Source organism: Mustela nigripes, chromosome 17, assembly GCF_022355385.1.
Source record: "Mustela nigripes isolate SB6536 chromosome 17, MUSNIG.SB6536, whole genome shotgun sequence".
Lineage (NCBI taxonomy): Eukaryota > Metazoa > Chordata > Mammalia > Carnivora > Mustelidae > Mustela > Mustela nigripes.
Window position 1 is genome coordinate 15,885,846 of NC_081573.1, and position 26,615 is coordinate 15,912,460.

Consider the following 26,615-nt stretch of genomic DNA (forward strand, 5'->3'; position numbering starts at 1 on the left):
TCCCTTAATATAGATCATTTCAGTAAACTTGCTTTGTCTTTTATGACACTGACATTTTAGAAATATAAAGTCTTACAGATTTTTTAACAACTTCATTAAGATATAATTTGTATACCATAAAGTCTTGTTATTTTAAGTGTACAGTTGCATTATTTTTTGTAAATGTTTACTGTTGTATGGTCATTACTTCCATGTAACTTTAGAATACGCTGTCATCCCAAAAAGCTCCCTTATGCCCATTTGCATCTATCTCTGCTCCCATCCAAGCTCTGGGGAACCACTGATATGCTGTCTCCATAGATTTTCTATTTCCGGACATATTCTATAAATGGTATCATAAAATGTATAGTCTTTTGTATTTGGCATAATATTTTTGAGGTTCAATAATCCATTTCTTTTTTTCTTTCTTTCTTTCTTTTTTTTTTTTTTTGAGATAGAGGGTGTGCCTGTGTTGGGGGGGAGGGGAAAGGAAGAGGAAGAAAGAGAATCCCAAGCAGACTCCATGGTCAGCACAGAGCAGGGGCCAATCCCACGACCCTGAGATCATGACCTGAGCTGAAATCAAGAATGGGAGGCTTAATCAACTGAGCCACCCAGGTGGCCTAGTTCCTTTTTATTGCCATATAATATTCCATTGTAAGGACATAGCACATTTTGTTTACCTGTTCACAGGTTGACAGATGTATAGGTTGTGTCTGCTTTTTGGCTATTGTGAATAACATGGCTAAGAACAGTCATGTACTAGTCTCAGTGTAGGCCTATGTTTTCATTTTGGGGTAGATAAGGAGGTGTAAAATTTCTGGGCTGTAAGGTATATTTATACTTAACCTTTTAAGAATCTGGAAAATTATTTTCCAAAGTAACTCTACATTTCTGTTAGTATTTCTATTTTACATTTCTGATTTCTATTTTTACATTTTCTATTAGCAGTATGTTTTTCTACATCCTTGTCAGCACTTGGAATTGTCTCTAATTTTCATAACAGACATTCTAGTGGGTATGTAGTGATATTTCATTGTGGTTTTAATTTGCATTTCCCTAGTGACTGATGATGTTCATCATTTTTTTTAAAGATTTTTTTTTTTTAATTTATTTGAGAGAGAGAAAGAGAGCACGAGCTGGAAGAGGAGTGGGGAGGGAGAAGCAGACTCCCTGCTGAGCAGGGAGCCTGATGTGGGGCTCTATCCTAGGACCCTGAGATCAGGACCTGAGCTAAAGCCAGACACTTAATCGACTGAGCCCCCAGGCGCCCCCTTTGCATATCTTTTTTTTTTAAGATTATTTATTTATTCATTTGATAGAGATCACAAGTAGGCAGAGAGGCAGGCACAGAGAGAAGAGGAAGCAGGCTTCCCGCTGAGCAGAGAGCCTGATTCTGGGCTCAATCCCAGGACCTTGGGATCATGACCTGTGCTCAAGGCAGAGGCTTAACCCACTGAGCAACCCAGGTGCCCCGCCCCCTTTGCATTTAACAAAATAGCTACTTAATTCTTCTGCCCATTTTTAAATTGCATTGTTTTATCTTCTTTTTTGAGTTGTAAGAGTCTTTCATATATTCTGGACATAGTCCTATATTAGATAGATGGTTTTCACATACTTTCAACTTTAAAATCAAGTTTCAGAAAAAAGACAAATCTGTGTCTTGTCTCTTCATTCTCTTCATGGTGTCTTTTCAAGCATAAAAGTTTTAAACTTCAGGACATCTGGGTGGCTCAATCTGTTAAGCGTCTACTTTCAGGCCAGGTCATGATCCTGGGGTCCTGGGATGGAGTCCTGCATCGGGCTCCTTGCTCAGCAGGGAGCCTGCTTCTCCCTCTGCCTGCTCTGCCTGCCACTCCCCGCCACTCCCCCTGCTTGTGCTCTCTCTCTTTCCCTAACAAATAAATAAATAAAATCTTTAAAAAAAAAAAGGTTTAAACTTTGGTGATGTCCAATTTAACAAAATTTTAGATGGATTGTGATTTTGGTTGTGTAACTAAGAACTTTTTGTCTTTTGTTTAGAATGTTTGGTTTGTTCGTATTTAATATGGTTTAAGTCTGGCATTTTGCTACTTGCTTTTTATATGCCTCATGTTTTTTTATTCCCCTACCTTTTTGGCATATGTATATATATTTATCATTATTTATTATATATGTTATATATATAATTTTGTAGCTATTTTCTTAATTCAGCTCTAGGAATTAAAAATGCATCTAATTTAGCATAATTAATTAATACTAACTTTGTTCTAGTAAAATATACATATTATAAAACCCATAATATGGTGTTACAGTTATAATAATTTTATGCATTTCAGAGAAATTAAGAGAAGAAAGGAGAAAAATAGACATATGTAGTCTTTTATATTTACCCACGTACTTACCAGTTTTGGTGGTCCTCATTTGTTTCTGTGGATTTGAATTAGTGTCTGGTGTCATTTCTTTTCAGCCTGACAGTCTTATTTAGTATGTCTTATAAGGCATGTTTGCTAGCAACAGATACTCTCTGAGTACTTGTTAATCTGTGAACATGTGTATCAATTTCATTATTGAGGGATAGTTCTGGGAGAATAGAATTCTTCCTTAGTAGCTTTTTCACCTTTATTTCCGCACCTTGAATAAATCATTCCATACTCCATTGTCTCTGAGGAGAAGTTAGCTCTAATCATATTGTTTCCTGCTGTGCATGTTGAATCATTTTCCTTTTGCTGCTCTCAAGATTTTCTCTTTCATCTTTTTTTCTGATAGTCAACAATTTGTCTATGATATGTCTCTCTGGGGCTCTCTTTATGTCTTTCTTTTCTTTTTTAAAAAAGATTTTATTTACTTATTTGAGAGAGAGAGGGAAAGAGAGAGCATGCACAGCAGGGGGGAGGGGCAGAAGGAGAAGGAGAAGCAGACTCCCTGCTGAGCAAGGAACCCGATGTGGGGCTCCATCCCAGGATGCCAGGATCATTATCTGAGCTGAAGGCAGATGCTCAACTAACTTAGCCACCCAGGCACCCCTGAAGTATTTTTTTTTTTTAGATTAAAAAAAAAATTTTTTTTTTTAATTTTTTAAGTTCTAGTTGATTAGCATACGGTGCTGTATTGGTTTCAGGAGTAGAATTCAGTGGTTCATCACTTACATACAACATCCAGTGCTTATCATAACAAGTGCCCTTCTTTTTTTTTTTTTTTAAGATTTTATTTATTTATTTGACAGAGAGAGATCACAAGTAGGCAGAGAGGCAGGCAGAGAGAGAGAGAGAGGAGGAAGCAGGCTCCCCGCTGAGCAGAAAGCCCGACGCGGGACTCGATCCCAGGACCCTGAGATCATGACCTGAGCCAAAGGCAGCAGCTTAACCCACTGAGCCACCCAGGCGCCCAAGTGCCCTTCTTAATATTCATCTCCCATCCAGACCATCCCCCACCCCCCTCCCTCCCTCCCTCAACCCTATTTGTTCTCTTTTGTTAAGAGTCTTTTTTTTTTAGTATAAATAACTTTTTTTTTCAGTGTTCAGTGATTGATTAGTTAACTATAACACCCAGTGCTCATCACAGTACGTGTCCTCCTCAATACCCATCATGCTGTAACTCCTCCCCCCAACTTCCTCCCCTTTGAAACCCCCAGATTGTTTCTCAGGGTCCATAGTTTCTCATGGTTCATTTCCCTCTCTGATTTCTTCCCTTTTGGTTTTCCCTTCCTTACCCGATGGTCCCCTATGCTATTTCTCATGTTCCACATATGAGTGAAACCCATATGATAATTGTCTTTCTCTGTTTGACTTACTTCGCTTAACATAATCCCCTTCAGTTCCATCCATGTCAATGCAAATGTTGGGTATTCATCATTTCTGATGGCTCAATAATATTCCATTGTGTATCTGTACTACATCTTCTTTATCCATTCATCTGTTGAAGGGCATCTTGGCTCCATCCACAATTTGGCTATTGTGGACATTACTGCTATGAACATTGGGGTGCATGTGCTCCTTCTTTTCATTACATCTGTATCTTTGGGGTAAATACTTAGTAGTGTAAGTGCTGGGTTATAGGGTAGCTCTATTCTTTTTTTTTTTTTAGATTTTTATTTATTTGACAGACAGCGAGAAAGGGAGTACAAGCAGAGGGAGTGGGAGAAGGAGAAGCAGGCTTCCTGCGGATCAGGGAGGCTGAATCCCAGGACCCTGGAATCATGACCTGAGCCAAAGATAGACACACAAACAACTGAGCCTCGCAGGTGTCCCTAGGGTAGCTCTATTCTTAACATCTTGAGGAACCTCCATACTGTTTTCCAGAGTGGCTGTAGCAACTTACATTCCCACCAAGAGTATAAGAGGGTTTCGCTTTCTCCACATTCTCACCAACATTTTTTGTTTCCTGTTTTGTTCATTTTTGCCATTCTAACTGGTATAAGGTGGCATCTCATTGTGGTTTTGATTTGAATTTCCTTGATGGCTAGTGATATTGAACATTTTTTCATGTGTCTGTTAGCCATTTGTATGTGTTTTTTAGAGAAGTGACTGTTCATGTCTTCTGCCCATTTTTTTGACTGGGTTATTTGTTTTTTGAGTATTGAGTTTGAGAAGTTCTTTGTAGATCTTGGATATCAGCCCTTTATCTGTAAGTCATTTGCAAATATCTTCTCCCATTCTGGGGGCTGCCTCTTAGTTTTGTTGACTGTTGCATTTGCCTTGCGAAGCTTTTGATCTTGATGAAGTCCCGAAAGTTCATTTTTGCTTTTGTTTCACTTGCCTTTGGAGACGTGTCTTAAAAGAAGTTACTGTGGCTGATGTCAAAGAGGTTACTGCCTATGTTCTCCTCTAGGATTTTGATGGATTCCTGTCTCACAGTGAGGTCTTTCATTCATTTTGAGTATATCTTTGTGTGTGGTGTAAAGGAGTGGTCTAGTTTCATTCTTCTATATGTAGCTGTCCAATTTTCCCAGTACACTTATTGAAGAGACTGTCTTTTTTTCATTGATATTTTCCCTGATTTGTCAGAAATTAGAGTTGAGGGTCCATTTCTGGAGTCTCTGTTCTGTTCCAGTGGTCTGTGTGTCTGTTTTTGTGCCAATACCATGCTGTCTTGGTGATCACAGCTTTGTAATAGAGCTTAAAGTCAGGCTGCATGATGCCCGCTTTGTTTTTCTTTTTCATCCTTCTCTTGGTGATTTGGGTCTTTTCTGATTCCATACAAATTTTAATATTTTTCTGGTTCCAGATCTTTGAAAAATGCCAGTGGTATTTTAATAGGGATGGCATTGAAAGTGTAAATAGCTCTGGGGAGGATAGACATTTTAACAATGTTTATTCTTCCAATCCATGAGCACGGAATATTTTTCCATCTTTTTGTGTATTCCTTAATTTCTTTCATAAGTGTTCTGTAGTTTCTAGAGTATAAATCCTTTACCTCTTTATTCCTAAGTATCTTATGGGTTTTGTTGCTATCGTGAATGGAATTAATTCCTTAATTTCTCTTTCTACGGTTAAACTGTTAATATATAGAAAAGCTACTGATTTCTGTGCATTGGTTTTGTATCCTTCCACATTGCTGAATTGTTGTATGAGTTCCAATTTTTAGAGGTAGAGTTTTTTGGGTTTTCCACATGAAGTATCACATCATCTGTGAAGAGGGAGAGTTTGACTTCTTTGCCAGTTTGGATGCCTTTTATTTCTTTTTGTTGTCTCATTTCTGGGGCTAGAACTTTTAGTACTCTTTTGCTCTGGGCTTTTCATAAATGGTTTTTAAGATATTGAGGAATGTTCACTCTATCCCTGTAATCTGAAGAGTTTTTATCAGGAACAGATGTTGTATTTTGTCCAATGCTTTTTCTGCATTGGTTGAGAGGATCATATGGTTCTTGTCCTTTTTTTTATTGATGTACTCTATCACGTTGTTTGATTTGTGAATGTTGAACCACCCTTGCGTCCCAGGCATAAAACCCACTTGGTCGTGGTGAATAATCCTTTTAGTGTACTGTTGGATCCTATTAGCTAGGATCTCGTTGAATATTTTGGCATCTATGTTCATCAGGGATATTGGTCTGTAATTCTCCCTTTTGATGAGGTCTTTGCCTGGTTTTGGGATCAGGGTAATGCTGGCCCCCTAGAAAGAGTTCGGAAGTTTTCCTTCTGTTTCTATTTTTTGGAAAAGCTTCAGTAGAATAGGTATTATTTCTTCTTTAAATGTTTGGTAGAGTGCTCGCTTCAGCAGACATATACTAAAATTGGAACGATACAGAGATCAGCATGGCCCATGTGCAATGACATGCAAACTTGAGAAGCGTTCCATATTTTTGATCTCTCTGACATGAGAAATTTGAGAGGCAGGGCGGGGGTGGGGGGAAGGGAGGGAAAATGAAACAAGATGGGACTGGGGAGGGAGACAAACCATAAGAGAGTCTTAATCTCAGGAAACAAACTGAGGGTTGCTGGAGGGGATAGGGGTAGGAGGGATGGGGTGACTAGGTGATGGACACTGGGGAGGGTATTGCTATGGTGAGCGCTGTGAATTATGTAAGACTGACGATTCACAGACCTGTACCCCAAAACAAGTAATACATTATATGTTAATACAAAATTAATTAATTATTTTTTTTAAATGTTTGGTGGAATTCCCCTGGGAAGCCATTTGGCCCTTGACTTCAGTTTTGGGGGCAGTTTTTGATCACTGCTTCAATTTTGTTACTGGTTATGGTCTATTCGGATTTCTGTTTCTTCCTCTTTCAGTCTTGGTCAATTTTAAGTTTCTAGGAAGGCATCCATTTCTTTCAGGTTGTTTAATTTATTAGCATACAGTTGCTGGTAATTTCTAATAATTGTTTCTATTTCCTTGGTGTTAGTCATAATCTCTCCCCTTTCATTCATGATTTTATTAATTGGAGACCTTTCTTTTTTCTTTTGGGTAAGTTTGGCCAGTGGTTTATCAATTTTACTAATTCTTTCAAAGAACCAGCTTCTAGTTTCACTGATCTATTCTACTGTTTTCCTGGTTTCTAGTTCATTGGTCTTTGCATTAATCTTTATTATTTCTCTTCTCCTGCTTGATTTAGGTTTTATTTGCTGGTCTTTCTCCAGCTTCTTTAGGTGTAGGGTTAGCTTGTGCATTTGGGATTTTTCTACTTTTTTGAGAAAGGCTTGGAACTGCCTTTGCAGTATCCCATTGGTTTTGGACTGATGTGTTTTCATTCTCACTGGTTTCCATGAATTGTTTAAGTTCTTCTTTAATTTCCTGGTTGACCCATTCATTCTTTAGGAGGATGCTCTTTAACTTCCAAGTGTTTGAATTCTTTCCAGTTTTTTCTCATGATTGAGTTCCAGTTTCAAGGCATTGTGGTCTGATATCATGCAAGGATAATCTCAGTCTTTTGGTATTGGCCGAGACCTGATTTGTGACCCAGTATGTGGTCTATTTTGGAGAAAGTTCTGTGTGCATTCGAGAAGAATGAGTATTCTGTTGTTTTAAAGTGGAATGTTCTGTATATATCTATGAAGTCCATCTGGTCCAATGTGTTGTTCAAAGCTCTTGTTTCTCTGTTGATCTTCTATTTAGATGATCTATCCAGTGCTGAGAGTGGAGTGTTAAAATATCCTACTATTAATATATTAGTGTTGATCTGATTTCTTTATTTTGATTAATATCTGGCTTATGTAGTTGGCTCTTCCCATGTTGGGGGCATAGATATTTACAATTGTTAGATTTTCTTGTTGGATAGACCCTTCAAGAATGATATAGTGTCCCTCTGGATCTGTTATTACAGTCTTTGGTTTAAATTCTAGTTTGTCTGGTATAAGAATTGCTACTCCATCTTTCTTTTGAGGTGTGTTGGCTTGAAAAATGGTTCTCCATCCCCTCACTTTCGTTCTGGAGGTGTCTTTAGGTTCAAAATAAGTCTCTTATAGACAGCATATGGATGGGACCTGTCTTTGTGTCCAGTGTGCAACCCTGTGCTATTTCATGGGAGCACGTAGGCCGTTCATGTTGAAGGTTACTATTGGAAGATATGTGTTTATTGTCATCCTACTGTCTAACAGTAGGATGGCAAAAAAAATTTTTTTTAAGATTTTATTTATTTATTTATTTATTTGAGAGAGAGAGAGAGAGCAGAAGCTTAAGTCTGGGGAGAGTCAGAGGGAGAGGGAGACGCACACTCCCCAGTGAGAAGGAAACCCAATGGAGGACTTGATCCCAAGACCCTGGGATCAATGACCTGAGCCAGAGGCAGATGCTTAACTGACTCAGCCTCCCAGGCACCCTCTTGATGTTTTTCTTTTTAAAAAAAATTATTTATTTATTTATTTGTTTATTTGACAGAGAGAGAGATCACAAGTAGGCAGAGAGGCAGGCAGAGAGAGAGGGGGAAGCAGGCTCCCCCGCTCGCAGGGAGCCCAATGCAGGGGTTGATCCCAGGACCCTGGGATCATGACCTGAGCTGAAGGCAGAGGCTTAACCCATTGAGCCACACAGACCCCCTTGATGTTTTTCTTGCAGTTTGTTGAGCTTCTTAGACTTATAGACTAATGTTTTTCAACAAATTTCAGACTTTTTAGTTATTTCTTGAGACTTTTTTTCTGCTCTTTTCTCTCTCTGTTCTCTCCTTTGTGCATTCCCATTACAGATAGACTGACTTATCTGATTGTGTCCCACAGGTTTCTGGGCTCTTTACTTTTCTTCAGTTTTCTTTCACCTGATTTTCAGTTTAGGTAATTTCTATTGATTTATCTTCAACTTCATTTGTTCTGTTGCAAACCCAAATATGCTATTGTGCCTTCCTAGTAATTTTGTAATTTATTTTATTTTTTAATTCCAGAGTTTCCTTTTATATTTTTAATAGTTTTTATCCTTTATTGAGATTTTTTCTATTTCTTAAGTTACCATGCTTTCCTTTAAATTTTTACACATTGTTTCCTTTAGTTCTTTAAATACATTTATAGTAACAGCTTTGAACTCTCTTTCCCCCTATAAATCAACATGTGGGCCACCCAGCCACAGTTTCTATTGTCTGCATATTTTCCTTGCCCTGGGTCCCTCTTTCCTCTTCCGTTGGAAACTGGATATTTTAGATGTTGTAGCCCCTCTGATAGCTGGTGATGTTTCCTGCCTAGACGTTGTTGTTGTGACTTTTAGTAACTTTTCTAGACTAAATATATGGAATGTGTTTTCTCTGTGAAGGTGATGTTTCCGCTTGCTTGATTTGTTATTGTAGTCTTCTGTTTAATTTTAATCCTGGCTTCCTGATTTCAGCCTTGTATCTGCAGAGCTCCATGATCTGCAACAATTAGCAATAGATTGTGTTCAAAGACTGAGCCAGTAAGGCTTCCTACCTCTGCCAGTGGAGAAATGAGTGGGTTGGGGAGCTCCTTCACATTTCAGATAGTTTCCAGGTCTTGTCTGGTTTTTTACTTTGCACTGATCCCTCTAATGTTCCCTCTGTACCTGATTATAGCCTCTGTATCAGGCAGGGTTATGTGCATAGCTCGGGCCCCTACCCATTTCCCCTGCTTTTGCAAACAGCCTGGGGTTGCGTGGAGTTTATCAAGTCCCTCCCTGGCTCTCTCACTTTCAGGTTTTCCCCTGCTACTTTTCTGGATCGTCTACCAGGCTATGTTTTTGTTTTTCTTTGGTTTCGTGTTTTTTTGGCTTTTATTTTTTGTTTGGGTTTTGGGGGGGGGGTCCCCTGCCAAGTCTGCTACCTCAGATAGCAGTCACTGGTGGCCTTCCCTAAGCCACATTAATTGACAGGTCCACCTAGCACTGGTTTCTCACCTTCCCCCCAAATCAGGTGACTGCTCCTGTAACAGGAGCAGAACTGATCGTTTTAGGACTTGTCCTAATTTAACTGCCATACCAACCAAGCCGGGAATCAGAAGGGTGAGAGCTGGTCTAGGCAATAATGCTCTAGATTCCTGCTTTTCTTATCTGGGGCTCAGTGTTTTTCATGAATAAATACTTCTCCCTGTATTGTATGTGTTTGATTTCTTTCTTTTGTGTGTGTGTGTGTGTGTGTGTGTGTGTGTGTGTGTGTTTGATTTCTGAAAGCAAACTTTTTGCTCTGTCAGATATTGTGAAAAATAAGTTTTTGGTATGAGTTTTCTACATTGCAGTAGGACAAGGGGCCACCCAGGAAAGATTTTAAGCTTTCCAGGTCACATGCCGTCTGTTGCTCGGTCGGCTGGTTTGTTTGTTTGCTTATTTATTTATTTATTTCTCTTCCTTAGAAAGAAATCCTTAGAAAGGTAAAATCCATTTTTGTCTGGTGGGCCATACAAAAACAGGTTGCAGGCTGAATTTGGCCTACCTAACAAGTTTGCTAACTCATATAATTAAAAATGTAATTTATAGGGACACCTGGGTGACTCAGTTGATTAAGCCTCTGCCTTCAGCTCAGGTCATGATCCCAGCATCCTGGGATCGAGCCCCATATCAGGCTCCTTGCTCAGTGGGGAGTCTGCTTTTCCCTCTCCCTCTGCCCCTCATCCTGCTTATGCTCTCTTTCTCTCACTCACTCTCTCTGTTTTGCTCTCAAATAAATAAATATTTTTTAAAAATATATAGTATATAAAGTAAAATGAAAAATAGCTCTTGTTATGATGTGAGGGTGTCTGAGGGGGACACAGGTTGTGATATAAACATATTACAAATGACCAATGGGCAAAGCAAAATGGCCCTGACAACCCTACCCATGGGTACTCTGACTAAAACTATTCTTTCTTTAGCAGAATCAAAGCTAAACATTCCACCTTGTCCCCACTGCCCGCTGGCATTTGCTAGTCAGCAAGGCCTCAGCCAGCACGTGTGGTTCAGTCACTTTCCTCAGCTCTTCTCAAGTTTACGTGCAGGGAATCATCTCCCTCCGGGGAAACACTATCCAGAAGATCAAAAACAGCAGCAGAAGCGACTCTTTGGTGAAACCTGCTGGAGTGACAAAGCAGAAATTCAAGAGACAGAAGACTCCAAGCCCTTGTCCGAGAGCAAGGGTGGCACTTCAAAGGTGTTGACCTGCCCACTGCAACGACAGCCAGTAACGGTGGAGCAAGACAGGGCAGTGACGGCCACAGGGCCCAGCCGAGACCAGAGGACAGACCTTGGGGAAACAGACAAAGTGTTGCACGGTGTAAAAGTCTCAGGATTGGGAGAAGTCAAATACGGGGAGTTAGGGCTAGGCTTCATGAAGGAGTCAAACCTGCTCAGCCTCCAGAAGATACACACAGGGGAGACACCGTACGTGTTCACCGAGTGGGGCCAGGGCTTTGGCAGTATGTCAGTCCTCATCAAAAACCAGAGGACACCCTCTAGGGACAAGCCTCATGTGTGCAAGGAGTGTGGACGAGGCTTTACCTGGAAGTCAAACCTCATCACACACCAGAGGACACACTCAGGGGAGAAACCTTACGTGTGCAAAGAGTGTGGACGAGGCTTTACTTGGAAGTCAAACCTCTTCACACACCAGAGGACACATTCAGGCGTCAAGCCGTACATGTGCAAGGAATGTGGGCAGAGCTTTAGTCTGAAGTCAAACCTTATCACGCACCAGAGGGCACACTCTGGGGAGAAGCCTTATGTGTGCAGGGAGTGTGGGCATGGCTTTCGCCAGCATTCACATCTCAGCAGGCATAAGAGGACACATTCGGGAGAGAAGCCTTATGTGTGCAGGGAGTGTGAGCGTGGCTTTCGTCAGAAGTCACACCTCATTAGACACTTACGGATACACACAGGAGAGAAGCCTTACATATGCACAGAATGTGGGCGCCATTTTAGCTGGAAATCAAACCTCAAGACCCACCAGAGGACACACTCAGGCATTAAACCTTATATGTGCCTCGAGTGTGGGCAGTGCTTTAGCCTGAAGTCAAACCTCAGCAAACACCAGACGTCACACACAGGGGAGAAGCCATTTGTGTGCAGGGAATGTGGGCGAGGCTTTACCCGGAAATCAACCCTTATCACACACCAGAGGGCACACTCAGGGGAAAAGCCATTTGTATGCAAGGAGTGTGGGCGAGGCTTTAATGATAAGTCAACCCTCCTCTCACACCAGAGAACACATTCAGGGGAAAAGCCTTTCATATGCAGAGAGTGTGGTAAAAGATTTAGCCAGAAGCCAAATCTCTTTAGGCACAGGAGGGCACACTCAGGTAGCATACCTTTGGTGTGCGGGGAGTGTGGGCAAGACTTTTGTGATAAGTTGACTCTCATCACCCACCAGAAGGCACATGCAGGGGGGAAGTCTCATGTGTGCAGGGAGTGTGGGCAAGGCTTTAGCCGGCAGTCACACCTTGTAAGACATCAAAGGATACATTCGGGAGAGAAGCCTTATATTTGTAGGAAGTGTGGGCGATGCTTTAGTCGGAAATCAAACCTCATCAGACATCAGAGGACACATTCAGGATAGAAACCTTGTATGTAGGAGTGTAGTGAAATCTTTAGCCAAGACTCATACTTCTTGAGATACCAGAAGTCACACCGAGGGCATTAGTGTGGCTTTAGTAATAAGTCAGGCATTGCCAGACACCAAAGTGGAGACATCTTATGTGTGATGGGAATGTTCATGAGCCTAATGGTTAAGAGTCAACATCTCTAGTCCCTGTGAAGGAGAGCTGCCAGCACATTTTCAGAGCTCTGACATTCTCTAGTAGGGATGGTGGGTTATGGAAGATCTGTCAGGTAATGTGATAGAGGGGGTACTTCCAAGTAGGTTGAAATTAGGGAATGGAGGCTTTTCTAATGTCGTTTCCCAAGAATACTTGAACACTCTTTATACAGTAATCTTAATGTTGGAGAAACAGCAACACTAGAGCTCATTTCTTAATGTCTGTCTTAACCTTCTGAGAACAAGAGACTTGACAGAAATCACGGCTGATTTAATCTTGGTTTCCCTGAAAATGAGCCAGCAGAGTCCGCTTCAGGGAGAGTTTGGGAAATGGTGAATTCATGGGAACAGAGATGGTGCATGGGTAGAAGGTTTTATTATACAACAAGCTAACTGGTGAGAAAAATTGTGACTATCCTAGCTGTAGATTTTAGGAAGAAGTATCTATTTTTGCTTATTTCCTGAGGCCCTCTCTGGTTTCCAGGTTGAATTCATACTAAAAATAGTTTTATTAGGCATATTTAGACTAGAAATGTGTTCTGTGCTTTCATGAAGAAAACACACTCACATATACAGAAATAGAAAATGAAATTACTTTCCATTCTTCTTTGAATTACCATACTACATCCCACAGGTAATTCTTTGGTTTAAATCTTTCCAGCCATTGTAAAATACATGACTTTTCTGGTTGGGAATACTCTCTTTTTGAGAAGGGCGGTGTCGCATAGATTCACTTATAATTCTGAGCCAGGGCCCAATTTTTTTTTCATGGAACTTGACTAAATGATTCTGAGTTTTATTTGGAAAACAAAATTTTGAGGAATGGCAGGATAATATAAGAACTGTATAGTAACATGTCTTTTTCATCTGTGGACAGATATCTAGAATAGAACTGCATAAAAAATAGAAAAACAAACTCACTTTTATATGAGTACTTAGAAAGTGAGGAAGCAAGATTTCAAGTTATTATGAAAATAGCAAGTACAAGATTCAGTGTTTGAGTCATTGGCTCTCAACCGAGGGAAAAGATAAACAGGTCTCAAAGTTTCAATATCCAAAGGATATTGAAAGGAAAGAAATCACTAGCTCAGATAATATGAGGTGCAGAGTTCTTTTTAATTTAATTTAATTTTTTCTAATTTTAAGTAGGCTCCATGCCCAACATGGGGCTTGAACTTACCACCCTGAGATTAAGAGTCAACATGCTCTACTGACTGAGCCAGCCAGGCACCCCAAGGTGTAGGAGTCTTAATTTTTGTTCAAATTCTAAGTTTAAGTGGAGTGATCAGAACCTGGTGAAGAATTAGGAAACATTATCCTAGATGGAGCTGCTGGTGTAGCTTGCCCTCCTCTTTCCTTCCCTGGGATAAATCCTGGGCTGCTGTCATTTCTCCTTCTCAATAGAAAAATACTTTTAGAGTTTTAATCTCTCTGTATCCTAGAGTTGAATTTTTTTTTTCATAAAATGATGTCACAAAAATAAGGATTCCCACAGTAAACATGTATCTTTTATATTTTTTAACTTTAAGAAGAAGTATTTTAGTTTTCAATATAATCAGTCCATAAATCCAAAAGATTTTGCCTTAAATTATTTAAAATTCTCAACAAGAAATAGAGCACTGCTGGTATATGAAGATTCAAACAGATTCAAAGAGACTCCAACCTTGGGAGACATGTATATAGAACAGCAACCAACCAGACACTGGAAATGGTGGAAGGAGGCCCCATACTTTGGCCCTACCCAGTCCCCACCTATACTGAGTCTTAAACCTGCATTAGATCCTCTGCTTAGAACTTCTCAGAAGAGACAGAATTGGAACAGGTAACCTGAGTTCTCCACTTGGGCCTAGCATTAAAACCTGTGTGCAAGTTGGGAAGCCAATCAGATGGTGTTCATATATGTGAATCTTCAAAATCTTGTGGCTTCATTATTTTTTTTCCAAGCTGGACGAGCTGTCTACCGGTGCCCCATATTTCATATTCTACAATAATAGCTCTAGATGCTTAAAACCAACAGAAAAAGTGCCCAAGCCCAACTGCCCATCCTACCACTCCTATGGTTAAGTAATAGACTATACCGCATGAAGAAAATTTTGAAAAAAAGATGATGAACAGTATGAAATAATACCACTTCAAATCCATAAGCCTGTTATGGTCACTGAAATCTGTTTCAGAAGTGGGTGGCAGGGGTGCCTGGCTGGCTCAGTCAGGCAGGGGTGCCTGGCAGGCTCAGTCAAGGACTCTTAATCTCGGGATCATGAGTTTGAGCCCCACATTGGATGTAGAGATGACTTAAGGAAACAAAAGTAAAAGAAAAGGGGTAGCAGTAAGTTTTAATATAACTCTTCTATTTTAACTTATTATGAATCGGTGGTTCTCAAAGTGTGGTCAGAGGATGTTTGGGGACCCTTTCAGGTGATCTCCATGGTCAAAACAAATTTCATTATAACACTAAGACCTGATTTTTACTGTTGTGCTGAAATTTGCACTGATTGTGGAAAAGCAATGGTGGGTAAAACTGTTGGGCCTTTAGCTTGAATCAGGATTGTGTCACCAAACTGTACTACTTGTTGTTGTGTTCTTTACCAACACACACTTGTGGTAAAAACATGCTACTTCCACTTAAGAATGTTCTTGATAGGGGCGCCTGGGTGGCTCAGTGGGTTAAGCCGCTGCCTTCGGCTCGGGTCGTGATCTCAGGGTCCTGGGATCGAGTCCCGCATCGGGCTCTCTGCTCGGCGGGGAGCCTGCTTCCCTCTCTCTCTCTCTCTGCCTGCCTCTCAGTGTACTTGTGATTTCTCTCTGTCAAATAAATAAATAAAATCTTTTAAAAAAAAAAAAAGAATGTTCTTGATAAAACAGTTAAAATTAGTTTTGTTGAACTTGATGCTGAGTACAAAATTTTTTTTCTATTTTTATTTTAAAGATTTTATTTATTTATTTGACAGAGAGAGAGATCACAAGCAGGCATAGAGATAGACAGAGAGAGAGGAGGAAGCAGGCTTCCTGCTGAGCAGAGAGCACAATGCGGGGCTCCATCCCAGGACCCTGAGACCATGACCTGAGCTGAAGGCAGAGGCTTAACCCTCTGAGCTACCCCAGGCACCTCAAAATTTTTTCATTATACTTTTTATTTTGAGATAATTTTAGATCCACATCCATTTGTAAGAAATTATGTGGAGAAATCCCTTGAGCTCTTTGCCCAGTTTACCCCAATGGTAATGTCTTGCAAAACTATAATGTTACAGCCAGGATATTAAAATTTATCTTCTAAATATTTTATGTAATGAGGGAAAGACACATAAAGTTTTCCTTCATTCTGAAATACAAAGTTGTTTCCAGGAAATGCACTTTTATGATTGAGTTGTGAGCCAAACTAACCACCTTTTTATGGACACCCATTTTACTTGAAAAAACAATTGATGAATTTTGAATAAATGGATGAAGACCTGTATATCTGGTAAGCATCTTGTCAAAAATGAAGTGATTTATAAAACCTGACAATAAAGAAAACTGGTAGTAATTTTTGTTAATTTGACTTTCAGACAAAAAAGTTAGCATATTAAAATGTATCTGTGATGACCATGAACTTGACAGCTTTCTGATACTTAGTCTTTTGTGATGAGATTACTGATGATATTAATGTGATTTTGTAATACCATATAATATACTATGTCAACCTTTGGAAGGCCTGCCTAACTCCTTGGACCAGTATTTTCTGAATGATTACTGTGTGATGCCACAAAATCATCTGCGGTGATATTAAAGTATAAGATAGACAAAAGGATTTTAACTTAAGAGATGGAGGCTTGGGGTACCTGGCTCAGTTGGTGGAGCATGCAGCTCTTGATCTCAGAGTCGTGAGTTCAAGCCCCACCTTGGGGATAGAGTTTACTTTAAAAAAACCTGCAAAAAAAATTAAAATTAATACCAATCTTAGAGAGAGAGATAAAGGTCAGATTCCACATTACAATAACATTTAAGAAATTACCACTTGTTGATTTTTGGTGGAGTGTCAATAATATTGACAAATACCTGAAAAGGCCATTAGAATACTTCTTCATTTAAAAAATCTGGATGTGTAAGGCCAGATTTTCTTTCTTTATCTCACAGATGAAAAGCAAGAGCACATTGCGACACCTGGGTGGCTCAGTAGGTTGTGTCCAACTCTTGATTTAGCCTCAGGTCAAGATCTTAGGTTTGTGAGATCAAGCCCCTTGTCTGGCTCCATGCTGGGTGTGGCGCATGCTTGGGATTCTGTCTTCCCCTCCGACCCTGTTCTCAACCTTATATAAATAAACAAATAGATACATAAATAAATTATTTTAAAAGAAATAAAAATCTTGAAAAAAAAAAAAAAAAGGTCGCCAGGCTCGCTCAGTCCATAGAGCAACTCTTGATCTCTGGGTCATGAGTTTCAGCCCTATTTACAAAAAATAAAAATAAAAAATATTTAGATGTTTATGGTCTATATCTCACATCAAACAATACTTCACATTAACACCAGAAAAAAGTTACACATTATAATACCTAACATACTATTAACATCTATGCCTTATATAATTTAAACTAGGCATGGGGTGCCTGGCTGGCTTAGTTGGTGGAGCATGTGACTCTTGATCTCAGGGTTGTGAGTTTGGTAGAGATTATGAAAAAAAAAAAAAAACAAACTTAAATTTAAACTAGGCACAGAAGAAAATTACCAAATAAGCAAAATAAATGCAAAGAAATTGCTTGTTAACACCTACAATCTGAAGTATGCAGCTCTCTCTAGACAAAACAAAGACATCTTGGGTAATCTTTATGCAAAAACTAAATTGTATGATTACTTAATCTCTTCCATGCTTGTAGCTATGTCTCTTTCTGAATATTCTTGCCTATCATTTTTCTATTTTTTTTATTAAAAAAAGCTCTATTCTTTTAGTCACATTTTCAATGCATTTAATAATTACTAACCTCTTGAAGCTAACTTTTATTTATTGCTTTTTGAAGCTTATTTAGTCATACTTAAAACTTTTCTACCCTTTTCCTTTTTTCTTCTGAAAGTCAAGGTTATAATTTTTATTTTTATTTTTCTCCTTTAGCCAAGAATTACTATTTGTACAAATGGCTTGATGGATGCATTCATTTTTACAATCTCCTAGTGTTTCATTTTTTAAAAAAATTTATATCATTATAGTCAATATATTTTGTGATTTCTTCCATCTTAATTCAGAAGGTTTAGTTTTGAATATAATCAAGTTATGTGAATTTTCATGTTACTTAAAAAGCAAATGTTTAATGTGTGTATGTATATTTTAACAATATTATACCAAAGTTAACACAAAAAGTTGCAAACTTTAATGTTTCTCTATATAGTTACTGCATCATCTGTTGTTTTGTATTGATCATGTCTTTTATTAATTTATATTATATGCTTAACACATGTAAAATTAGATTTGTATGTAAATGTAGATATAAGTAATATTAGTAGAACAAACACCATTGTATTCACCCCAACAGAAATTAGCTTTAATTATTTTTAAAAAGCTATAACTTCCATTTCTATAAGTGATTATAATAAATAAATTTATGATCATGTTAAGAAACTTTTCTCTAGGTATTCCCACTAAATTTTGCTTAATACATTTCAGAGCTATTTTATTTAGAGATACAGAAATTAACATGTCTTCTTGATGGGTTTTCTCTTTTAAAACCATGGAGTGGGCGCCGGGGTGGCTCAGTGGGTTAAGCCTCTGCCTTCAGCTCGGGTTGTGATCTCATGGTCCTGGGATCGAGTCCTGCATCGGGCTTTCTGCTCAGCAGGGAGCCTGCTTCCTCCTCTCTCTCTGCCTACCTCTCTGTCTACTTGTGATCTCTCTCTGTCAAACAAATAAATAAAATCTTTTTTTAAAAAATGGAGCAACCTCAAGTCCCATTCAGTGTTTCTAATTAGTCTGTTCTCAGTACTGTTTGCATTTACCTTTTTTGGTAGTATTTGCTTTTTTTTTTTAATCTCATATTTTTTTAAAGATTTTATTTATGTGAGAGAGAGAGCACATGAGTGGTGGGGAGGGGCAGAAGGAGAAGGAGAAACAGACTCCCTGCTGAGCAGGGAACCCTGTGTGAAACTTGATCCCAGGACCCTGGGATCATGACCTGAGCCAAAGGCAGATGATTAACTGACTGAGCCACCCAGGCATGCTTGGTAGTATTTGTTTTACTCACCTTTTCATTTTCATCTTGATATCTTTTTATGAGTTTATTTATTAATGAAAGGGGGAGAAGCAGGCTCCCCACTGAGCAGGAAGCCTGATGCGGGACTCCATCCCAGGACCCCAGGATCATAACCTGAGCCAAAGGCAGATGCTCAACCATCTGAGCACCCAGGCACCCTCATCTTGATATTCTTGTTTTGTGAGTAGAGTGTCCTATTCATGTACTGGGAGCCACAGTCAGAACAAGTAGGTAAGAAAGAGAAATAGGGGCACCTGGGTGGCTCAGTGGGTTAAGCCTCTGCCTTCAGCTCAGGTTGTGATCCCAGCATTCTGGGATCGAGCCCCATATTGGGCTCCCAGCTTGGCGGGAAGCCTGCTTCTCCCTCTCCCACTCCCCCTGCTTGTATTCCCTCTCTTGCTGTCTCTCCATCTCTAAAAAAAAAAAAAGAGAGAGAGAGAGAGAAATAAAAGATATCTATAATGTAAAGGACTAAGTTAAACCATCTCTAATTGCAGACATCATTCTATATGTAGAAAATTGAAGTAAAACCACAAAGAAACTACTAATAAGCAAATAGAGCAAAGTTACAGAATACAAGATCAACAAACAAAAATCACTTGTATTTTCATACACCAGCAATGAACCATCTGAAAAGGAGAGTGGGTAAACCATTTCATTAATATCAAAGAGAATAAAATACCTAAGAATAAATTTAATGAAGGAGGTAAAAGACTTGCACACTGAAAACTAGAAAATATTAAACAAAACCTTTAAGACTACAAAATTAAAGAGGACCTTAGGGCACTTGTGACGAGCCCTGGATATTATAGGAAGTGATGAATCACTAAATTCTACTCCAGAAACTAATATTATTAGCAAAAAACAGGAGTATCTTCATGACCTCCTATTTGTCAATAGATTCTTAGATTTTGACACCAAAAGTATAAGCAATAAAAAATTCAGATACATTGAACTTCATAAAATTTAAAACTTAATATACACCAAAGGATATTATCAAGAAAGTGAAATGACAATCTACAGAGTGGTACAAAATACTGGAAAATCATATATCTGATAAGGGTTTAGTATCCTGAATATATGAAGAACTATTACAACTTAGAATAAAATAAGGATACAATTTAAAAGTGGGCAGGGGTGCCTGGCTGGCTCAATAAGTAAGATCATGTGACTTTTAATCTCTGGGACCTGAGTTCAAGCCTAATGTTGGGCATAGAGACTACTAAAAAAGCAAAACCAAAAACAAAAAAAAAAAAGTGGGCAAAAGTTGAGGTTGAATCAGTCAACAAGGGACAATGATTTCATCAATTGGGCCTATTAATGAAGTCTCCATAAAAAACGAAACAGATGGGGTTCAGAGAGCTTCTGGTTGGGTGAATCCATGGAGATTTGGAAAGACTGGTGCTCAGAGAGAACATGGAAGTTCCAGGCCCTTTCCTCGTACCCTACTCTATGCATCCCTTCCTTCCTACTGTACCTGAGTTACAGCCTTTTATAATAAGGCAGTAATCTAAGCCAAGATGGAGCTGTGTCTGCCTGGGTGCCATGTCAGCAAACTGAAACTTGGATAATTTCTGTGTCCTTGTGAATACTCTGCACAAGAAATGCAATCCAGCCAGCTAATCCCCAAATGGCAAGCCAACTCTGGGCCTTCCCATTCCCAAGAAGGTTGACTATGTGGCCCCAGCCAATCAGATATTTTCTATTTGTCTCTTCCCTGTTCTTTATTGATTATCCTATAAAACTTTTCTGTCTTCCACTTAATTTGTAGTTTTCTGAGACTGTCCATGAAGTGTCAAATAAACTTTGTTCCTATCACCAAATAAATAAATAAATGCAAAGTTCTTGAGTAGACATCATTAGTTATTAAGGAAATGCAAATCAAAATCACAATAAGATACTTCACACCCATTAGGATACCTAAAATAAATAAACAAGGAAAGTAACAAGTGTTGGCAAGGATGTGGAAAGTTGGGAATCTTCATACATTGCTCATAGCAATGTAAAATGGTGTAGTTACTATGGAAAATAATTTGGCAGTTCCTATAAAATGAAACATACAGCCACCATCTTATCTAGCAAATCATTTCTGGGTATATACCCAAAAGAAACAGGTACTCAGAACAAAATGTTTTTCTATCATTTTGTTTTATTTTATTTTCATCATGATAAACGTACTTTTAAATCCTCATCCCCTATTTCTTGCTTCCCACCTCCCCTCTGGTGACCATCAGTTTGTTTCCTTTAGTTAAAAATCTGTTTCTTGCTTTGTCTCTCTCTTTTTTTCCTTTCCTCATTTGTTTTGTTTCTTAAATTCCACATATGAGTGAAATCATATGGTATTTGCCTTTTCTGATTTATTTCGGTTAACATTTTACTCTCCAGCTGCATCCATGTCATTGCAAATGGCAATATTTAATTCTTTTTATGGCTGAATACTATTCCATCGTGTGTGTGTGTGTGTGTGTATATATATATATATATATATATATATGTATGTATATATATATCACATCTTCTATAACCATTCATCAGTTGATGGACACTTTGGCTGCTTCCATAGTTTGGCTATTGTAAATAATGCTGCAGTAAACATAGGAGTATATATATCCCCTTGGATTAGTGCTTTTGTATTTTGTAGTCGCAGTGTGACTACTGGATCAGAGGGTAGTTCTATTTTTAGTTTTTTGAGGAACCTCCATACTGTTTTCCACAATGGCTGCAACAGTTTGCATTCTCACCAACAATGAAAGGGGGTTCCTATTTCTCCACATCCTCACCAATACTAGTTGTTTCTTGTGTTTTTTATTTTAGCCATTCTGACAGCTGTGAGGTGGTATCTCATTATAGTTTTAATTTGCATTTCCCTGATGATAAGTGATGTTGAGCGTCTTCTCATGTATCTGTTGGCTATCTATATTTCTTCTTTGGAAAAATGTCTACTCATGACTTCTGCTCATTTGTTAATTGGATTATTTTGTTTTTGAGTGTTGAGTTTTATAAGTTCTTTATGTATTTTGAATACTAATCCATTATCAGATATGTCGTTTGCAAATATCCTCTCCCATTCTGTTGGTTGCCTTTTAGATTTGTTGTTCATTTCCTTTGCTATAGAGAAACTTTGTGTTTTGATGTGGTCCCACTAGTTTATTTTTTATTTTATTCCCCTTGCCTCAGGAGACATATCTAGAAAAAAGTTGCTATGGTTAATGTAAGAGAAATTACTGCCTATGCTCTCTTCAAGGATTTTTATGTGTTTCGGGTCTCACATTTAGGTCTTTAATCCATTTTTAGTTTATTTTTGTTTATGGAGAAAGAAGGTGGTCCAATTTCATTCTTTTGCATGTGGCTGTCCAGGTTTCCCAGCACCATTTATTGAAGAGACTGTCTTTTTCTGATTATGTATTCTTGCCTGCTTTGTTGAATATTACTGGTCAGTAATTACTTGACAGCTTGGGGGTTTATTTCTGGGTTTTCTATTCTGATGTATTGATTTATGTATTTTGTATGTATGTGTGTGTGTGTGTGTGTGTGCCAGTACCATACTGCTTTTGTTGCTTTAGCTTTGTATTGTAACTTGAAGTCTGGAATTTGTGGTAGTTTTGGGGTTTTATTTCAAGATTCCTTTGACTATTCAGGGTTTTTTTTTCTGATTTTGGACAAATTTTAGGATTGTTCTTTGAAGTTCTGTGAAAAATGCTGTTAGTATTTTGATAGGGATTTCATTAAATCTGTATATTGCTTTGGATAGTATAGATATTTTAACAGTATTAATTCTTTCAGTTCTTTCAATCCATGAGCATAGAATGTCTTTCCATTTCTTTGTGTCATCTTCAATTTTTTAGAAGATTTTACTTAATTATTTGAGAGAGAGACAGTAAGAGAGCACATGAGTGGAGAGTGGGGGTGAAGGGAGACACAGGCTCTCCACTGAGCAAGGAGCCAGATTTGGGGCTCAGTCCCAGGACTTCATGATCATGACCTGAGCCAAAGGCAGTCGCTTAACCAACTGAGCCATCCAGGTGCCCCTCATCTTCAATTTTTTCATTGATGTTTTATTGTTCTCAGAGTGCAGGTCTTCACTTCTTTGGTTAAGTTTGTTGCTAGGTATTCTATTATTTTTGGTGCAACTGTACATGGGATTGTTTTATTAATTTCTCTTTCTTTTGCTTCACTTATAGAAGCATAACAGATTTCTGTACATTGATTTTGTATCTTGTGACATTACTGAATTCATTTATCAGTTCTAGTAGTTTTCTGGTGGAGTCTTTAGAGTTTTCTACATATAGTACCATGTCATCTACAAATAGTGAAAGTTTTGCTTCCTCCTTACCAATTTGGATGCCTTTTATTTCTTTCTTGTCTCCTTGCTGTAACTAGGACTTCCAGTATTATGTTGGGTAAAAGTGGCAAAAGGGTTTAAAGAGTGCATTTGTTGTGATGGGCACTGGGTATTGTATGTAAGTGTTGAATCACTATATGGTATACCTGAAAATAAGATTCCACTGTATGTTAACTAATGGGAATTTAAATAAATATATTTTTTTAAAGTATGAGAGTGGACATCCTTGTCTTGTTCCTCACCCTAATGGAAAAACTCTCAGTTTTCCCCCATTGAGGATGATATGGGTGTTTCCTATAAGGTCTTTATTATGTCCAGGTATGTTCCCTCTAAACCTACTTTGCTGAGGGTTGTTATCATGAATGGATGTTGTACTTTGTCAAATTATTTTTCCGCATCTATTGAAATGATCATAAGGTTTTTACCCTTTCTCTTGTTGATGTGTTGTATCACATTGATTGATTTGCAAATATTGAACCACCCTGCATCCTGGGAACAAATTCTACTTAATTGTGCTGAATGAAGTTTTTAATGTATTGTTAAATTTGATCTGCTAATATTTTGTTGAAGATTTTTGCGTCTATGTTCATCAGAGATATAGATCTATAGTTCTCTTTTTTTGTGGTGTCTTTATCTGGTTTTGGTATCAGGGTAATTAGTGCTGGCCTCATAGAATGTATTTGGGAGTTTTCCTTTCTCTTCTTTCATTTTGAATATTTTGAGAATAGACAGTAAAACTTTTTTAAATGTTTTGTAGAATTCTCCTGTGAAGCTGTCTGATCCTGGACTTTTGTTTGTTGGGAGATTTTTGATTACTGAGTCAATTTCTTTTTTTTTTTTTAAAGATTTTATTTATTTATTTGACAGAGATCACAAGTAGGCAGAGAGGCAGGCAGAGAGAGAGAGGGAGAAGCAGGCTCCCTGCCGAGCAGAGAGCCTGATGCAGGGCTCGATCCCAGGACCCTGAGATCATGACCTGAGCCGAATGCAGAGGCTTAACCCACTGAGCCACCCAGGCACCCCACTGGGTCAATTTCTTTACTGGTAATTGGTTTATTCAAAATTTTAATTTCTTCCTGCTTCAGTTTTGGTAGGTTATTTGTTTCTTCTAGTTGTCCAACTTGTTGCCATATCGTTTTTCATAAAATTTCTTACAAATTCTTATATTTCTGTGGTATTGGTTATGTCTCTTCTTTCATTAATGATTTTGTTTATTTGAGTCTGGCTACAGGTTTACCAGTTTTGTTGATCTTCTCGAATAACCAGCTCCTGGTTCATTGATCTGATCTGTTCTTTTTTTGTTTGTTTGTTTCTGTATCATTTCTTTCTTTCTTTTTAGATTTTATTTATTTATTTGACAGAGAGAGACACACAGTGAGAGAGGGAACTCAAGCAAGGGGAATGGAAGAGGGAGACGTAATCTTCCTGCTGAGTAAGGAGCCCGAAGCAGGAGTTGGTGTGGGGATTGATCCCAGGACCCTGGGATCATGATCTGAGCTGAAGGCAGACGCTTAATGACTGAGCCCCCCAGGCGCTGCAGGTTCCCTACCATTATTATATTACTATCAATTACTTCCCTCATGTTTGTTATTAATTGTTCTATGTATTTGGGTGCTCCCATGTTGGGTGCATAAACATTTACAGTTGTTATATCTCATTGTCCCCCTTATTATTGTATGGTGTCCTTCTTTGTTTCTTGTTACAGTCTTAGTTTTAAAGTCTATTTTGTCCAATACAGGTAATGCTACCCCAGCTTTCTTTTGAAATCCATTTGCATAATAAATGTTTCTCCATTTCCTCACTTTCAATCTTCATGTGACTTTCAGTCTGAAGTGAGTTTTTTGGAGGCAATATATAGATGGGTCTTTAAAAAAATTTTTTATTTTTTAAAATTATATTTAATTTAAATTCAGTTAATTAACATATAGCATATTATTAGTTTCAGAGATAGAGTTCAGTGATTTATCAGTTGTATGTAACACCCAGGGCTCATTATATCATGTGTGCTCCTTAATGCCTATCACCCAGTTACCCCATTCTCCCACCCCCTTCTCCCCACAACTCTCAGTTTCTTTCCTATGAATAGGAGTCTCTTAGGGTTTGTCTTCCTCTCTGATTTCATCTTGTTTTATTTGTCCCTCCCACCCCTATGCTCCTTTGTTTTGTTTCTTAAATTCCACGTGAAACCATATGGTAATTGTCTTTCTCTGATTGACTTATGTTGCTTAGCAGCATAAAACCCTCTAGTTATATCCACATCATTGAAAATGATAAGATTTTATTTTTTGATTTCTAAGTAATATTTAGTTGCATACACACACATGCACCACATCTTTGTACATTTTATTAGGGTTATATGATTCTTTAGTTATAGGAATTTATTATATATTCTGGTTACAGGTCCTTGGTAAAAATGTGTATTTTGAATACTTTCTCCCATCTTGTGGTTTGCCTAATCATTTCATTAATAACATCATTGGAAGTGTTTAATCTAATTAAACCTAATATATCACATTTTTCTTTTATTGTTATGGCTTTTTCTGTCTTTGCCTAACTCCAAGTCATAAATATATTCTCCCATATTTTCACCTAGCTATGTTAGATATCTCAAGTTAATTTTTGTGAAAGATGTGATATAAGGGTTGACTATTTTTTTCTCTTTGGACTATCAAGTTTTTCTAGCACAGTCTTTAAAATATTATCCTTTATCCATTGCATGCTTTTGTTGCAGTTAATGGGTGAAATTTTTCCACCTACTTCTCCTTGACTTTCCAACCTTACTTGGATAGGTAGCTAAGTAGACAAAAATAGTATAGTATCCTGGGGCACCTGGATGGCTCAGAGGGGCACATGGGTGGCTCAGATGGTTAAGAGTCTCCCAGCTTAGCAGGGAGTCTGCTTCTCTCTCTCCCTATTCCTCTCCCCCTGCTTGTGCTCTCTTTTCCTCTCTCTAATGAATAAATAAAATTTTAAAAATAGTATAGCATTCCAGGTGAGCCCTCTAAGACTTTTTGTGTCTTGATTTTACTACAGACTTCATTCATCATGTATAACCACATTGGATTACTGCATAAGATTTTATTTTCCTTGATTTAGATAAGGTAAAATATACAATATAAATAAGTATCAGGAAGTCATGTTTGTAGAGTGCTTTGGATAGATATTTGTTAATCAGTGCAACTTCAGCCACCATAGAGCTCAGTATATAGTAAGACAATATTAAGCATATAATGTTTTGAGAGAGAATAGCTCCTCTAAATCAAATGTAAGGCCTTCATTTGTATAAATTAGGACTGAAACATTTTTTAGGCAGAATTGAAGAGATTATATTAAAATAAGTTTTAGATGACATCTGGAGGACTTAACAGGTCTCAGGTAATACTGGGGAATGAGGCAGCAGAGCAGGGAGGGGAAACTGAGATATAAGGAAGGCAAGACAAGAGACTGTATGAATGACTGACATGTAATGAAAGACACAAAGAACACCTAGAGAAAAGGATAGAG

General features: G+C 38.2%; 1 protein-coding gene and 1 pseudogene across 2 annotated transcripts in view; both read left to right on the forward strand.

Annotated features, from left to right (window-relative positions):
* The window catches only part of ZNF875 (zinc finger protein 875), a 33,822-nt gene extending 18,333 nt beyond the window's left edge, over window positions 1-15,489 (forward strand). The window contains exon 5 of one of the 2 annotated variants that reach the window (XM_059382895.1): window positions 10,680-15,489. In XM_059382895.1, coding sequence (XP_059238878.1) covers window positions 10,680-12,355 — 1,676 coding nt within the window. In that variant the 3' untranslated portion in view covers window positions 12,356-15,489. The remainder of the gene's footprint in view (window positions 1-10,679) is intronic. The other variant, XM_059382897.1, reaches the window with a different exon arrangement.
* Window positions 6,164-6,261, forward strand: LOC132006290 (U6 spliceosomal RNA; annotated as a pseudogene).
* Window positions 15,490-26,615: the final 11,126 nt, after the last annotated feature.